Consider the following 17834-nt stretch of genomic DNA (forward strand, 5'->3'; position numbering starts at 1 on the left):
AAAATTACCCAAATAATAGCTGATGATTAATAAATCAATGTGTTCTAGTGGTGTGGTTAAACAAAACAAAGAAGGGTCTGGGTCTGGCGACCATAGTGTCAGTCCAAAATGAAACGCATTGAATCGAATGTGACAAAACACACCGCGTCTGTGCTGACGTCAACTACAGATCTGGCAACAGACGCCATAGAACATGCGCTATGTTTTCACACTGTCAGACACACACACGCATGCACGCACACACAAATCCACAAGAACGACAACAACAACACAACAAGGTTATGGAAACAATTTTAATCTATTTTAATAATAATAAAAAAAATTGTTCCTGATATTATCCCCGAGATAGTTCCTCCAATATATTCAAAAATATATTTCCGATTTAATAAATTTTATATGTACATTTCATAAAAATATAGTTTTATCAAACACATTTCAAAACAAAACAAGAACATTATAACATTATTATATAACATAATAATTTTGAAAAGAAAATGTGAATGTTCCCATGTCCAACATTAAACATTCACTCGCTTTTGGTATAAAAGCTCCAATCTCAATATATTTTCATTATTTAATTATTTGGAATAAATCATCCGCATTATGTTTTCCATAACACGGAATTCTTCAATATTCTACTTGCTAATATACGTCATACAAAATGTATTACCATTTCAACGTTCGAAACGCTTCATTGTTTGGTGATGCAATGTATTATAATAATAATAATAATAATTATTATTATTATTATTATTATTATTAAGGGGTGAGATTTAGCTCTGTCGGTCGAGCGCTGACCTGAGGCGCTTAAGACGCAGGATCGAACTTCTTCGACGGACCCATTGAGGTTTCCTCGTCTCAACTAGTGCCCCATGACTGGTATATCAAAGTCCGTGGTATGTGCCGCCTCGTCTGCATAAAAATGCATATAAAAGATCCCTTACAGCAAATGGAAAAATGTAGGTTTCCTGTGAAGAGTACGTTAGAAAATTACGAATTAGTAAATGTTTGACATCTTACAGCCAATGATGAGTTAATCAATGGACTTGAATAGTATAGATAAACATAACGCACCTTAACTGGCTCAAGCGCTACAGAGTTTTTGATATGTAGGTTTATATTCCTAAAATTAACACAAGCTCCTCGATTTTGATATATACAAGGTTATATTCCTAAAATTAACACAGGTGTAATTACAAGTCCCGCACCCTTTTGATGTTTGAGTTTATATTCCTGACATTAACTACTGTGTAATGATATATATGTCTACATGACGTCATACAACATGTCTATTGATTTTTTTTATGTATATGCATACTTATGTACAATAACAGAATAAGGTTTATATACAAATTGTAAGTTTGTGGTCCCATTTTAAAAAACAATAATAATGTCATATATGAAAATAATGATATATTTATATGTCCGGTTTTTAACATATTTCATTCAAGAAGTCCATATAGGTTTTCCAGATGACAGGAAATGTGTTTTCATATTGTTTTTGCTAACATTGTCATTTCGGTGACAAACATATATTGCCAGCATGTCCCGTATTTCAATCACGAATTTGTCCAATATCTACTTGTTTAAGTGCTTCTGCCGAACTCCACTGTCTATAGTCTATTTCTTACATTCAAATAGTATGGTGTTGATGTGATTCGTCCTGAATTCTAAATGAAGTATTCTGTGTTCTGAAGTCCACTCAAGAATCAACACGAAGTATGTTATCACCACTGAAGTGAACATTAAAGTCAACATGCTTGAAGTATGGTGTGTTGTTAAATTCACTTTCAAATCAACGACATGTTGTTGATGTTTACTCTGAAATCAACATGATGTTTGATGTGTTGCTGTAGTTTACTCTGAAATCAACATGTACTAGGTGTATTTTTGAAGTTTACTCTGAAATCAACATGTACTAGATGTATCTTTGAAGTTTACTCTGAAATCAACATGTACTAGATGTATCTTTGAAGCTTATTCTCAAGTCCACTCATAACACCAGATTCACAGTAGGCTGGGCTGCTTCATTCTGAAATTGCTATGAAGTATTGGACATGTCCACTGTGAAGTCAGTGCAACATACGCCATGTCGTATTGGTGGTGTATTGTTGGAGTCTTGAATCCACTGTGAAGTCAGTGCAACATACGCCATGTTGTATTGATGGTGTATTGTTGGAGTCTTGAATCCACTGTGAAGTCAGTGCAACATACGCCATGGTGTATTGATGGCGCACTATTGAAGTCTTGAATCCACTGTGAAGTCAGCGCAACATAAGCCATGGTGTATTGATGGTGCATTGTTGAGGTCTTGAATCCACTGTGAAGTCAGCGCAACATACGCATTGGTGTATTGATGGTGCATTATTGAAGTCTTGAATCCACTGTGAAGTCAGCGCAACATACGCCATGGTGTATTGATGGTGCATTGTTGAAGTCTTGAATCCACTGTGAAGTCAGCGCAACATACGCCATGATGGTGTATTGTTAAAGTCTTTAATCCACTGTGAAGTCAACACTGTGAAGTCGACACAGAGTAGGTTATTATGTATTGCTAAGTTCATTCCGAAATCGATATGGAAATTGATGGGTGTTTCTGTTTTTGTTTAGATCTACCCAGGAATCGACATGGAGTATATATGGTTTGCTGTTGAATTTCATTCTGAAATCTGCGTGGATAATCGTGTACTGAGGTTCACTGGGGTAGCATCATGTCTACATGTGAGTAGTAAACTGAAATTAGAATCAAACGTAATATTGTAAAACCAAATTATCCACCATTAACAATCAATATGGAAATAAATAAACACATACTAAACAAGAGTGACATTTCCATTTAATACAAGATAAATATAATAAAAGATTAGTAAAGTTTTTCTTCTGTATATTAACCCAAACACCTGCATACAACTAGACCTACACACACACACACGTGTACGTGAAACTGTATTCACCTATAAAATGGACTATCCTGAATTTGTAGCGATCTTAAAAGGTTTACGCCAAATAAAATATTTTACATTAAAATTACAATTTCCTCACATTTGTTTGCTTAAAATATGATTATCTTTATAACCAACGCAGTTCTGGACATTGTATTGTTTTGTAGTATCTCAAAATCGATTTATGTCTACAATAATTTCATAGGTAATAATTTATTATTTCTTCAAACGGCCAAATAGAATTTAAAATAATTCGGCCAAAAGTCATTCCAGATGTATGTTTTAGTATATTGCTTTATATTTAAAACATGTTTTAAAGTAAGACAGTGTTTTAATTAATTTTGTGTGTGTGTGTGTGTGTGTTAAATTATTTGTTTTGAGGGTGGGGGGTGGGGTGAATATGGAAGTCTTGCTAGGGCTGAAAACTATAATTTAAGAAAATAGAAATACGGTAAAGAAATTATTATTTATAAACAAAGCAAGTCATCTTGCTTACTGATCGCAGGCCTACAGTAAGGTCCATTACTGCTCGTATACATGTTACCGGTAATGCTTATTTAGGGCATTTTGTTTACGCCGTTATATTCAGAGATTTTATTCATGTAACAAATCAGCACACGACTTGTTACAACGTTTAACGTTTCACTGAGACTTCAGTATAAAACAGATACTTTATATACTTTAATTTTCATGTACTAACAAGGAAAAACGTACCACCACCTCAATAATTTGTTTATATATTAGTAATATTGGTCATTTTTGTTTGTTTTTTCTTGAGTTGGGGGAGCGTGTTTTTTCTTTTCAGTACATATTAAAGATGGACTGAAAATCAGTGTCATTGTAAAAAATATATATAGCTAATAATAAAATGTATAAAGTTTAACCATCATACTTTACTAAAGAAAGAAGCAGATAATAAACAGGATTAAAAATAAATAAATAAATAAATAAATATAAACGAGGACAAAATGAGCAGATAATATACTGGATTTAAAAACTATAATAATAAAATAAAACTAAACGAGGATAAAGCGTTGGCCGATCTGGAAGTAAAAGAACAGAATAACAGCCATGTAACCATCTACTCTGTAAAGGCGCGTAATTAGCATCAACTTGTAGGAACGATTTGTGATATATGTTTGTATATATACAAGTTACAACAAAGAATCATATCAAAAGACGTGTGTGAGTGTGTGTGTGTGTGTGTGTGTGTGTGTGTGTGTGTGTGTGTGTGTGTGTGTTTGTGTGTGTGATAGTGTGTGTGTCTGTGTATGTGTGTGAGTGAGTGTGTATGTATGTGTGTGTGTGTCTGTGTGTGTGTGCGTGAGTGTGTCTGTGTATGTGTATGTGTCTCTCTGTGTTTGTCTGTCTGTGTCACAGAATTTTGATGTAGATGCGCACTACACGTTGTGCGATAGAATTGTACAAAGAATCATATCAAAAGACGTGTGTTAGTGTGTGTGTGTGTATGTGTGTGCGTTTGTGTGTGTATGTGTGTGCGTTTGTGTGTGTGATAGTGTGTGTGTCTGTGTATGAGTGTGTGAGTGTGTCTGTGCGTGTATCTGTGTATGTGTCTGTGTATGTGTGTCCCTGTGTTTGTCTGTCTGTGTGTAAGTGTGTGTATGTGTGTGAGTGTGTGTGTGTGTCTGTGAGTGTGTGTGTGTCTGTGAGTGTGTGCGTGTGTCTCTCTCTCTGTGTGTATGTGTCTGTGTGTGTGTGAGTGAGTGTATGTGTGCGAGTGTGTGTGTATGTGTGTGAGTGTGAGTGTGTGTGTGTGTCTCTGTGTGTGTGAGTGTGTATGTCTGTGTGTGTGAGTGTGTGAGAATGTGTGTGTGAGTGTGTGTATGTATGTGTGTGTGTGTGTGAATGTGTGTGTGTGTGAATGTGTGTGCGTGTATGTGAATGTGTGTGTGTGTATCTGTGTGTGTAAGTGTGTGTGTGTGTGTGTATCTGTGTGTGTATGTGTATGTGTGTGTTGTGTGGTGTGTCTGTGTGTGTGAGTTTGTGTGTGTGTCTGTGTGTGTGTATGTCTGTGTGTGTGTGGAGGGGGGTATGTGTGTGTGTGTGTGTGTGTGTGTGCGTGCGTGAGTGTGTGTGCATGTCTGTGTGAGAATGTGTGAGTGTGTGTGTATGTCTGTGTGTGTGTGTGTGTGTGTGTGTGTGTGTGTGTGTGTGTGTGAATGTGTGTGAGTGTGTGTGTGCTTGATTGTGTGAATGTGTGTGAGTCTGTATCTGTGTGTGTCTTTGAGTGAGTGTGTGTGTGTCTATGTGTGGCTGTGGGTGTGATTGTGTGTTAGAATATGTGTGTGTGTGTGTGTGTGTCTCTGTGTGTGAGTGTGTGTGTGAGTGTGTGTATGTGTGCGTGCGCGCGCGTGTGTGTTATGATAGCTTGTCCATAATTATTGTGGATTTGTGGCATGTCAGGGGTTTGGCTTTGAGCAATTCACGTGGAATTCAGTAAGTTTAATTTAACCCCCCACCCCCAACATGGCGTCCTCAGTGTTGAAAAGCCCGCCTGCCTAAAACTAATGATAAGTAAATTGCACATGGTTACTGCAAGTCACACTATGAACGCACCTTAAGTAGTAACAAAACGAAAATGAAAACCTAACATTTGAAACATTTGATGCCAATGCTAAAAGAGAGAGCAGGTCTGAAAGTGAAGAAATAAATCAACTATGCAGTGAAAGTATCTACTCCATAACTACTGACGTGCCGAACAGATACAGAGACTGTCTCGAGTTGGTAGCCATTGTAATAGGTTTCCAGCCAATATAGCCCTTATTAACATTGCATGACACTTACATTTTCATGCTTAGAATAGCAATATATTCCACGTATTTCTGGTCATCACAATATTATAGTATTTCAACAATACGGAATTTTTGTCTACAATAAGTTCGCATGGAAACTGTAATTATTTCTTCCAAACGCCAAACCCAAAATTTTTAATAATCTATTTATTGGAAATCCCAAATGCATTTATCGATATAATGCTTTATATTTCCAAGTTGTAATAGTTTTTATTACCCAGATACATTGCTCGTGGACATATTCAATTATCCATTGTCTAATTTAATGGCTTCAAACTCATGACAGTTCCTTTGAAGCTACAATAAAAATACAAGTAGATAAAGCATTTTGTAGATCTGAAAGTGAGAGAAAACAGTAACTGTGCAGAATAACTAGCTACTCTGTAATAACTAAAGCAATGAGCACAGAGTGCCAATACTTTGGCTCTTTCTAGCAAAGTAAAGAATAAACAAATATAGAAGAAAAAAGAAACATTTCGTACATATTAAAATGAAGGGAAAGAACTATGCAGTGTGTATACTGACAAAATGAAGAACAAAAGCTAAGAGGTAAATCTAGTCTATCACAGATTGCAGAATGTGCCAGAACCAAAGTTGTTTTTGCCTCACGGCAACTCACTGTCACGTTGCCATTGGCAACAGTTTGTCTTCTGGGGAAGCCTCAACAATGATTGTTGTCTGTTCCTGAAAAAGTCCATTTTGTTTTACCCATATTGTCAACGTTCACCCTGATTATAGAGTTCATTCAGTTTACCCATATTGTCAACGTTAACCCTGATTAAAGAGTTCATTCAGTTTACCCATATTGTCAATGTTAACACTGATTATAGACTTCATTCAGTTTACCCATATCGTCAACGTTAACCCTGATTATAGAGTTCATGTGATTTACCCATGTTGTCAACGTTAACAGTGATTATGGAGTTCATTCGGTTTACCCATATTGTCAACGTTAACACTGATTAAATAGTTCATGTGATTTACCCATGTTGTCAACGTTAACCCTGAGTATAGAGTTCATGTGATTTACCCATATCGTCAATGTTAACACTGATTATAGAGTTCATGTGGTTTACCCATGTCAACGTTAACCCTGAGTATAGAGTTCATGTGATTTACCCATATCGTCAATGTTAACCCTGAGTATAGAGTTCATGTGATTTACACATGTTGTCAACGTTAACACTGATTATAAAATTCATGTGATTTACCCATGTTGTCAACGTTAACCCTGAGTATAGAGTTCATGTGATTTACCCATGTTGTCAACGTTAACACTGATTATAGAGTTCATGTGATTTACCCATATTGTCAACGTTCACCCTGATTATAGAGTTCATTCAGTTTACTCATGTTGTCAACGTTAACCCTGCTAATAGAGTTCATTCAGTTTACCCATATTGTCAACGTTAACCCTGATTAAAGAATTCATTCAGTTTACCCATGTTGTCAACGTTAACCCTGATTAAAGAGTTCATTCAGTTTACCCATATCGTCAACGTTAACCCTGATTATAGAGTTCAATCAGTTTACCCATATTGTCAACGTTAACCCTGATTAGGAGTTCATTCAGTTTACCCATATTGTCAACGTTAACCCTGATTATAGAGTTCATGTGATTTACCCATGTTGTCAACGTTAACAGTGATTATATAGTTCATTCGGTTTACCCATATTGTCAACGTTAACACTGATTAAATAGTTCATGTGATTTACCCATGTTGTCAACGTTAACCCTGAGTATAGAGTTCATGTGATTTACCCATATCGTCAATGTTAACACTGATTATAGAGTTCATGTGGTTTACCCATGTCAACGTTAACCCTGAGTATAGAGTTCATGTGATTTACCCATATCGTCAATGTTAACCCTGAGTATAGAGTTCATGTGATTTACCCATGTTGTCAACGTTAACACTGATTATAAAATTCATTTGATTTACCCATGTTGTCAACGTTAACCCTGAGTATAGAGTTCATGTGATTTACCCATGTTGTCAACGTTAACACTGATTATAGAGTTCATGTGATTTACCCATATTGTCAACGTTCACCCTGATTATAGAGTTCATTCAGTTTACTCATGTTGTCAACGTTAACCCTGCTAATAGAGTTCATTCAGTTTACCCATATTGTCAACGTTAACCCTGATTAAAGAATTCATTCAGTTTACCCATGTTGTCAACGTTAACCCTGATTAAAGAGTTCATTCAGTTTACCCATATCGTCAACGTTAACCCTGATTATAGAGTTCAATCAGTTTACCCATATTGTTAACGTTAACCCTGATTAGGAGTTCATTCAGTTTACCCATATTGTCAATGTTAACACTGATTATAGACTTCATTCAGTTTACCCATATTCAACGTTAACATTATAGAGTTCATGTGATTTAACAACGTTAACAGTGATTATAGAGTTCATTCGGTTTACCCAGTTTAACATGATTAAATAGTTCATGTGATTACCCATGTTGTCAACGTTAACCCTGAGTATAGAGTTCATGTGATTTACCCATATCGTCAATGTTAACACTGATTATAGAGTTCATGTGGTTTACCCATGTCAACGTTAACCCTGAGTATAGAGTTCATGTGATTTACCCATGTTGTCAACGTTAACACTGATTATAAAATTCATGTGATTTACCCATGTTGTCAACGTTAACCCTGAGTATAGAGTTCATGTGATTTACCCATGTTGTCAACGTTAACACTGATTATAGAGTTCATTCAGTTTACCCATATCGTCAACGTTAACACTGATTATAGAGTTCAATCAATTTACCCATATCGTCAACGTTAACCCTGATTATAGAGTTCATGTGATTTACCCATGTTGTCAACGTTCACACTGATTACAGAGTTCATGTGATTTACCCATGTTGTCAACGTTAACCCTGATTATAGAGTTCATTCAGTTTACCCATATTGTCATCGTTAACACTGATTAAACAGTTCATTCAGTTTACCCATATTTTCAACGTTAACACTGATTAAATAGTTCATTCAGTTTACCCATATTGTCAACGTTAACACTGATTAAACAGTTCATTCAGTTTACCCATATTGTCAACGTTAACCCTGATTATAGAGTTCATTCAGTTTACCCATATTGTCAACGTTAACCCTGATTATAGAGTTCATTCAGTTTACCCATATTGTCAACGTTAACCCTGATTATAGAGTTCATTCAGTTTACCCATATTGTCAACGTTAACCCTGATTATAGAGTTCATTCAGTTTACCCATATTGTCAACGTTAACCCTGATTATAGAGTTCATTCAGTTTACCCATATTGTCAACGTTAACCTGATTATAGAGTTCATTCAGTTTACCCATATTGTCAACGTTAACCCTGATTATAGAGTTCATTCAGTTTACCCATATTGTCAACGTTAACCCTGATTATAGAGTTCATTCAGTTTACCCATATTGTCAACGTTACCCTGATTATAGAGTTCATTCAGTTTACCCATATTGTCAACGTTAACCCTGATTATAGAGTTCATTCAGTTTACCCATATTGTCAACGGTAACCCTGATTATAGAGTTCATTCAGTTTACCCATATTGTCAACGTTAACCCTGATTATAGAGTTCATTCAGTTTACCCATATTGTCAACGTTAACCCTGATTATAGAGTTCATTCAGTTTACCCATATTGTCAACGTTAACCCTGATTATAGAGTTCATTCAGTTTACCCATATTGTCAACGTTAACCCTGATTATAGAGTTCATTCAGTTTACCCATATTGTCAACGTTAACCCTGATTATAGAGTTCATTCAGTTTACCCATATTGTCAACGTTAACCCTGATTATAGAGTTCATTCAGTTTACCCATATTGTCAACGGTAACCCTGATTGAAGAGTTCATTCAGTTTACGCATGTTGTCAACGTTATCCCTAATTAACTAGTACATTCACTTTACCCATATTCTAAACGTTCTAATATAGAATCCATCACTGTAACCCAATTTTATCGTTAAACCTATTGTACAGAAAGAAATCTAGAGGTCTAAGGGTTAACTGTATCGCTTAACGGTATTACGTGGCTATTTAATGACTATTATAACTTGATGAGAACAAACTGCTATCAACCAATCAGAATAATTAAATGTACAGGTTGCTAACTAAGCTGCCTTTCAAAAACAATTATTCTAGTCTATTTCAAGCCAACATATTCGCTTATTCCAACAAAACAAATTGCCGCCAAACAATCCGATGTGAACCTTAAAAGTCATATTGAAACCACTCTAGATCAACATATTTAAAATATGTGCATGATTATAATCGAAATTCTATCAAGAAAAACATATTATAACATTAAACAAAACCTACAGATGTCTGTGTTTACCAATGTAAATGTGTACCCTTCTGTCCCAAGTCAGGCCACTGGCCATAACAGAGACCGGTCTTGCGATAGACGCGCCCAAACCTTTAGTCGAATATAGGCACCTTAATGGAGTTAGGTCCAGTATGATATACAGTGTCAACAAAATTTAAACAACAAAACAGCTATCGTATTCAAAATCGTATTTTTGCACTATACAATAAAAGGGATGTTTAGAAAAGATAAAGACTGCTCCCATACGCATTACTGAATGCCCTAGTAACAGAAAGTGTGTCTTACCGCGTCTTCAATGAAGCCATTGCTACATTTCTGGTCCTCCATCGCCATCATCACGGCATCGTACACGGTGAGGAAGATGCAGTCTCCGTACAGGTCGACGAATCCCGAGTACTCCAACACCGGCCAAACCTCGTCTGACAAATTAATACATAAAACACTGATTGCAGTTACACCAACAAAAGAGAAAACAAAAAACCCATGAATAACAAAACAATTAACAAAACAATAATAATAATAAAAATCAACCAACCAACCAACCAATCAACCAACCAATCAATCGATAAGTACACTAAGAGTACTGCTAAACCAATACCCGACCCCTACCGGTTCCAACTAATGGTCGTTATCTCCTAAGTTCAAGGGCCATAATTCTGTGAAAAATGAGTAAATCGATATGAAAGTCAAACTTGGTCTGTAACAGTACATGATAAACCAAACACAAAATTTCAGCTCAATGTTTTGTGGCATTGTGAAAAAAGTTCGCAAAACTATACATATGACGACAGACGGATACACAGACAGACAGAAGGACAGATAGAGAACCAATACTAATAATATGAAAAATAATGGCAACAATAGCAACCATCACCACTCCTCAAACTCAAAGATTAAACAAAAACAAATGTAACTTGACCCCATACAAATTTAAGCAATTTATTAACATGTATTTTTAATTGCAATAGTTTTGGCAATATGCCTTTGTATATATACTCTTCAAAAAAAGAAACGCAAAAGGGCACAAATGGGTTATAACTCCGATTTTATGTTTCCTACCGGTTCATGCTTTGTGAATATAAGGTAATTGCATGTCCCAAACACATTCCCACGGTTACATTCGATAAAACGCAGCTACTGTAAAATAAAGTTCCAAAAAGTGAATATTCGCAAAAACGCAGCCACGTGCAAACCATGTCACCACTGCACGTGCGTTGTCTGCACGTGCAACATGAACACCGACAGTATAAAAGTGCAGGGTGTTCGCTTGCCTGGCCTCTGTATCTGGCCGACAGTTGACAATCCAGGACATGCCACGTCTCAGTGAACCGCAGAGAAACAATGCCATCGGCCGACTAGACGCAGGCGAATCCAGAACGGCCGTTGCCAGGGCATTCCATGTGTCCCCAAGCACCATCTCCAGACTGTGGGACCGTTACCAGCAACATGGATCAACACGTGACCTCCCTAGATCCGGTCGACCACGGGTCACTACCCCCGGGCAGGACCGCTACATCCGGGTACGCCACCTTCGGGAACGATTGACTACTGCCACCTCCACAGCCGCAGCAATACCAGGTTTGTGCAGGATATCCGACCAGACCGTACGGAACCGCCTACGTGAGGTAGGAATTCGTGCCAGACGTCCAGTTCGAGGTGTCATCTTAACACCACAACACCGTCGACTCCGACTGCAGTGGTGCCAGATTCATCGACAATGGCCTCAACTGCGATGGAGACAGGTGTGGTTCAGTGACGAGTCCCGATTTCTGCTCCGACGTCATGATGGAAGATGTCGCGTGTATAGGCGTCGTGGTGAACGTTATGCGGCAAACTGCGTGCAGGAAGTGGACAGATTCGGCGGGGGTAGTGTCATGGTGTGGGCAGCCATCTCACACACTGGCAGAACTGACCTGTTCCACGTGCAGGGCAACCTGAATGCACAGGGCTACATTGACCAGATCCTCCGGCCACACATCGTTCCAGTTATGGCCAACGCCAACGCAGTGTTCCAACATGACAACGCCAGGCCTCACACAGCACGTCTCACAACGACTTTCCTACAGAACAACAACATTAATGTCCTTCCTTGGCCATCGATATCACCGGATTTGAACCCAATTGAGCATCTATGGGACGAGTTGGACCGACGCCTCCGACAGCGACAACCACAGCCCCAGACCCTGCCCGAGCTGGCAGCAGCCTTGCAGGCCGAGTGGGCCACTATCCCCCGGGACGTCATCCGTACTCTGGTTGCTTCAATGGGCAGGCGGTGTCAGGCAGTTGTCAACACACGCGGAGGCCACACCCGGTATTGACTCCAGATGACCTTGACCTTGGTGGTGTGTCCTATCACTTACTCACAATGGACTAGAGTGAATTGTGAACAATCCTGCAACATTTGGTAATTATCGGACTCACCATTCAATAATTAAATCAATTCTCCAAATGTTACGACAATGTGGTTTTGCGTTTCTTCTTTTGAAGAGTATATAAAGAGTATATTATTGATATAGTTAAAATAAGTTGACATTTTACATTTGGAAACATGACTCTTCAGTTGCTAAACATGTACATATATGTCTAGTCGATGCCACACAAGCATCCATTTTGTTTATGAATCCACCTGTCTTTAGGGGCCACATTTCCAATCTTTCAAATCTAGTACTATATAGAACAAACAACTGTATCATGCAGCTTAATGTATCTACAGGGTGTACCACCTGGTCTTGGTGGCACCAGATTCATCATAAATAATTTGGTAAACAAAAACAAAAAAGACAAAAAAAGAAAGAAAAAAGAGAAATGTTTCAAATGTTTCCGGTTGTACCTAAAGAATACCATTATTAATGCCTAGCGGTTGAATAACCTCTGACAGATCAATGTCGTAAAACGTTGTCAGATGTCGTAAACTGTCTAAAGTAATTAATTACGCAACAATCGTCGTAATACACAAACGGCAACAGTGAGTAATCCCAAACTATTTTTATTGTTGACTCGGGGTTCAAGTGTGCACTCTTATGTTAATTAGTATACTGTCGACACCTAGCGACAACCGCCTATTAAATTGTAGAATGCCGTGTTTTTGTCTCTGATATTCTCTGGCGACAAAGACGCTTGTAAGTATTTACACTGAGCGTGATGTCAGGACAGTTTGTGCGCACTGATGGATAGGCTTGTAATGTGACAGTTCTAGCTCCTCAGACGAACAGGTTTTCTCATTTCCTGTTGTTGTTTGTCAACGATGACATTTATATATTCATTGTTGTTTATTATAATACGTTAAGAAATCCCCGGCTTAAAAACGTGTTTCATATTCTATTTTAATAAAACATTTAGTGTAGTACAAAGATGGTTTGGTTTGCTGAGTTATTACATGTGCTTTGGAATATGACAGCGACTTAGAAAGAGGGGTGTATATTTATTTTAGTTTCAAATGGGGGGAGGAGGGAGGCAATGCATTATCTTCAAAATTAGGGAGGCAATGCAACCCTTGTCCCCTCTTTCGATGACAATATTATTACATGATTTTGTTACAGCAAAAAACCCAACAAAACCCCCCCAACAAAAAACACAAAAACACAAACACATCCAACAACCACCCCCCCAAACAAAAAAAACCCCACCCTACAACAACCAAATAATCCCCCCAAAACCCCCAAAACAAAAACAACCCCAAAACCCCAACAAACAAAAAACAAACAGCAACAAAAACAAATTCACAGTAAATAGTATGTATAATTATGAAAAAGCCTGCATCTTTACAAGGCAGTGTGTAAATAATCTATTTAAGTGGAACCGTGATGGGACGGTTTCTTGTAAAACCTGGCTATACAATATACGTACCTCTGACCCCACCAAGGAAGACGGTGATTCCAACTGTGTTGTATTCGTGGTATATCTGAAACAATCATACAGTAATCGTGTTTTAATGTCTTCAAATTACACAAACTGTATATATTCACGAGAACGCTTTGATTCATATCCATATAACACCAATTGTAACTCAAGACATATCTTACCCTTTTCTCTTAGTTAGGCCTACACCACAGGATCTAACCAGCTGGTGAAGATGGTCATGTATTCGACCAACTAAGAAACTGCTGGCATAAATATGATAGTGCTAAAACCGTATTTGCAAACTTTAAAGAAACAGACCGTAGTTTTTAAACACTACTGTGTAGTTTTCAATATTTGAGCGAGTTTGATTTGTTTTTAAAAATGTTTTTTTTTTTTTTTTTTTTTTTTTTTTTTTGGGGGGGGGGGGTGGATTTTGTTTTAGTTTTTTCAAAACTGAAATCAGATAATGCTTAGATTTTATTGTTTAGATTATCCATTTCCATACATCCGAAATGTTTCTGGTCATCCTGGTGTATTTAATATCACGATTTTATTTTCTTCATATTTTTAAAACAGCACGTAACTCTAAGAGTTAACAAGTTATGGAGAAGAGCTCTAGTGCAATTTTAAAGATATTTCCCCATTTCTACATCTCACTTTTGTTTCCATTATAACCCTGTTTAAATGTGTTACCCGTTTGTATAGGCCTGTAGCATGGTGGACATTATTGGGGGATTGGGGCCCAATTGAACGAGTGAGTTATTTGGGGTCATTGATTCAAACGTTATTTGCCCATTACTGTAACTCTCGCCGTTAATCTCGATCCGTTAGTCTCGCTACAACTTTTACATTCAGTCGAGATGTAAAGGTTATAACAAAAACCCAGCCCGGGCCCCCTGCCCCCCACCCCGTGCTACGGGCCTGTTGTAGATTAAACTAAACTATTTTCTATTTCCACGGGTTGAATCTAGGGTTTGCAGTTTTAAACTAAACTAAATGACTACCTACCTGTTTGAGCATCTTCACTCCCACAGGGTCGATAAAGTGCATAGCCGAGCAGTCGATGACGACGTGGTGAACGGGCCGCAACTCTTCCACGGCACTGAGGTATGAACCGTTCATCTGCTTGCCGTTCTTCATGGGTTTCGTGTCGTCCGTCTTATCGAGACACGACTTGGTGGGCTCCATCTGCATCACCACCGAGACGTCGGTGATCAACACCTGCTGGCTCTGGGATTAGAAACCAACAAAACAGATGATGCATGAAGTGGAAAGGATTATGAACGAGAACAAGCAGAGACGACTGAGGACAAGCAGAGACGAATGAGGACAAGCAGAGAGGATTGAGAACAAGCAGAGAGGACTGAGGACAAGCAGAGATGTTTGAGAACAAGCAGAGATGACTGAGGACAAGCAGAGATGACTGAAGACAAGCAGAGATGATTGAGAACAAGCAGAGACGACGGAGGACAAGCAGATATGATTGAGAACAAGCAGAGATGACTGAGGACACGCAGAGATGACAGAACAAGCAGAGATCACAGAACAAGCAGAGACGACTGAGGACAAGCAGAGATGATTGAGAACAAGCAGAGATGACTGAGGACAAGCAGAGATGACTAAGAACAAGCACAGACGATTGTTTGGAAAAAGAAGACGATTGTTTGGAATAAGAAAATTGTTTGGTTTGAAAAAAAGTAAACAATGTTTAGGGAAAAGCAGACGATGATTGGGGAAAAATAGATGATGTTTTGGAAAAAGCAGGCTACTTACAGTCATAGAATCTCCAAAGGTCAGCTTCTTGAGCTTCTTCCTCAGAACTCTGGGTTTTATTCCAACCACTCGGAACACATTTTTCATGAACAGCTCAGCGTTTGCATAGTAAAGCGGTGCATTGAACCCAACTACCTTCACCCCACTGAAATGTTCCGTCTGAAAGACAAATCACAAACGTGAGCTACACATTTAACACATGCCTTTCAATACACTAAACTATTATATACAACTGATTTTAATATACGCAGGTACACATTTTCTATACACAAGTTTATTACATAATTTGTCTTAATGTTCGCAGGTATACATTTAACACATACCTTTGAATACACACATATATATATAACTGGTCTTAATATACCCATGTACATATTTAATACACGCCTTTCATATAAAAAGACACGTTTTAATGTACACGTACTATTTCATATACATAATTGGTTTTAAACTACACAAAGGGTACCTATTCATCATAACCGTATACATATACTGAATTGGTCTTTCTCATCTATCACCCTCTGCCTATCATTCTCATTATCTTAATATAAAAGGTTACATATTCAACAATAGAATAAAATAGAATAGATGTTTAACGACACCCCAGTACGACAAATACATCGGCTATTGGGTGTGAAACTATCATATTCAAGAAAAACATTTTCACATACAGAAGTGGTCTTAAACTGCACGAGGGAATCAACATTTAACAAATACCTTTTCATATATAGAACTGGTCTTAAACTGCACGAGGGAATCAACATTTAACAAATACCTTTTCATATATAGAACTGGTCTTAAGAACCTCCACATCATGAACTTTTTCCAGTGAAGTGGCTTTCGTTCTGAAATAAAAACGAAATGTTGATAAATATTGTCTGTTAACATTTTTGTTTCAAAAGACATTACTGTATGGGGAATATAGCCTATTATATAAACGTGTGTGCTTGTGTGCACCTTATATTATATGCACATTAGGTATGAGTGTGTATGTACATGCATTACATTTTCACGTGTACGTGTACGTGTGTGTGTGTGTGTGTGTGTGTGTGTGTGTGTGTGTGTGTGTGTGTGTGTGATAGATTGAAAGAGACGTGAGAGAAAGAGAGATTGACAGAGAGATATATTTCGTTTTGGAATATAACACTGAACATTATCATATAACGTTAGTTGTACTACTATAGAGGCATACACGTTGAATTATCAATCAAATACACCATACAATTCCACTACAATACAAGTCATTGATTTTGATCGTACTTTAAGAGACAACTTCACAATGCAAGTTACGGGACACCAACCTAGAAACCTGACAAACAGACGATTCAGGAAGTGCAGTTTGCACCTCAACACTGAGATTAATCATGTTTGTTTACTGTCATTGTTCACCCAGTTTGAAAAGCACACAGCCAGTCACATATGGGAATCACACACAATTGTCCAGTACACGGACACTAGCACTCTTCCCATACAAGGACATACGCTGCACAAGGATACGAAATTGGTCTTCTGTTTTGTTTTCCAAAGAGAAAGTACAAATGAGAAATGAGACACCAAATTCTACGAACTGATGAATACAGCCAAACATAAAGGTCACATTATTTTCTCTTCAGGATATTCCGCAACCTCGCTACCACTGGATTTCCCGACTATAACACCTCATCGTTAGCCATGTCGTGTTTTCCTCTGCTATTATTTGAGTAAAACATGCGATACATGAAATGCTGGAGATTTTGCCTTGAAAACGAAAACAATGGGAGTAACTAAGTGCTCCCCTAACTTTAAATATGAGGAGCCATTTAAAATATATCCATATGGACCGTTGATATTTAATCCTGTTGTAGTACCTTTGAACAAATCACATTCTAAGGGAAGCTAAAATTACTCTTTGAACTCCTCTAAAGAGAGTGGTGGGGAGTCCGAGTAACAGCTTCCCTCAACAGGTGAAGTCTGCATGCTCGTACCGTCAGTGGTGATGTTGTGGCAGGTGCACGTCAAAGCGGATGGGAGGTGTTGCCACTTTAAAAAGACACCTGCAGTGTTTTTAATTACAATAACACGACAATTATTTTCCAGAAACACCTAGCCGACCAAGATATTACATCACAAAGAAGC

General features: G+C 37.8%; 1 protein-coding gene across 4 annotated transcripts in view; it reads right to left on the reverse strand.

Annotated features, from left to right (window-relative positions):
* Nucleotides 1-279: 279 nt before the first annotated feature.
* LOC121375138 (pendrin-like) overlaps nt 280-17834 on the reverse strand; it is a 69622-nt gene continuing 52067 nt past the window's right edge. For 3 of the 4 annotated variants that reach the window (XM_041502394.1, XM_041502395.1, XM_041502393.1), the window contains 7 exons: nt 16495-16564; nt 15720-15878; nt 14955-15176; nt 13953-14007; nt 10392-10525; nt 6375-6439; nt 280-2733 (listed from right to left, as the gene is read on the reverse strand). In XM_041502394.1, the coding sequence (XP_041358328.1) occupies nt 6377-6439; nt 10392-10525; nt 13953-14007; nt 14955-15176; nt 15720-15878; nt 16495-16564 (703 nt within the window). In that variant the 3' untranslated portion in view covers nt 280-2733; nt 6375-6376. The remainder of the gene's footprint in view (nt 2734-6374; nt 6440-10391; nt 10526-13952; nt 14008-14954; nt 15177-15719; nt 15879-16494; nt 16565-17834) is intronic. The other variant, XM_041502396.1, reaches the window with a different exon arrangement.

This window comes from Gigantopelta aegis, chromosome 6 (assembly GCF_016097555.1).
Source record: "Gigantopelta aegis isolate Gae_Host chromosome 6, Gae_host_genome, whole genome shotgun sequence".
Lineage (NCBI taxonomy): Eukaryota > Metazoa > Mollusca > Gastropoda > Neomphalida > Peltospiridae > Gigantopelta > Gigantopelta aegis.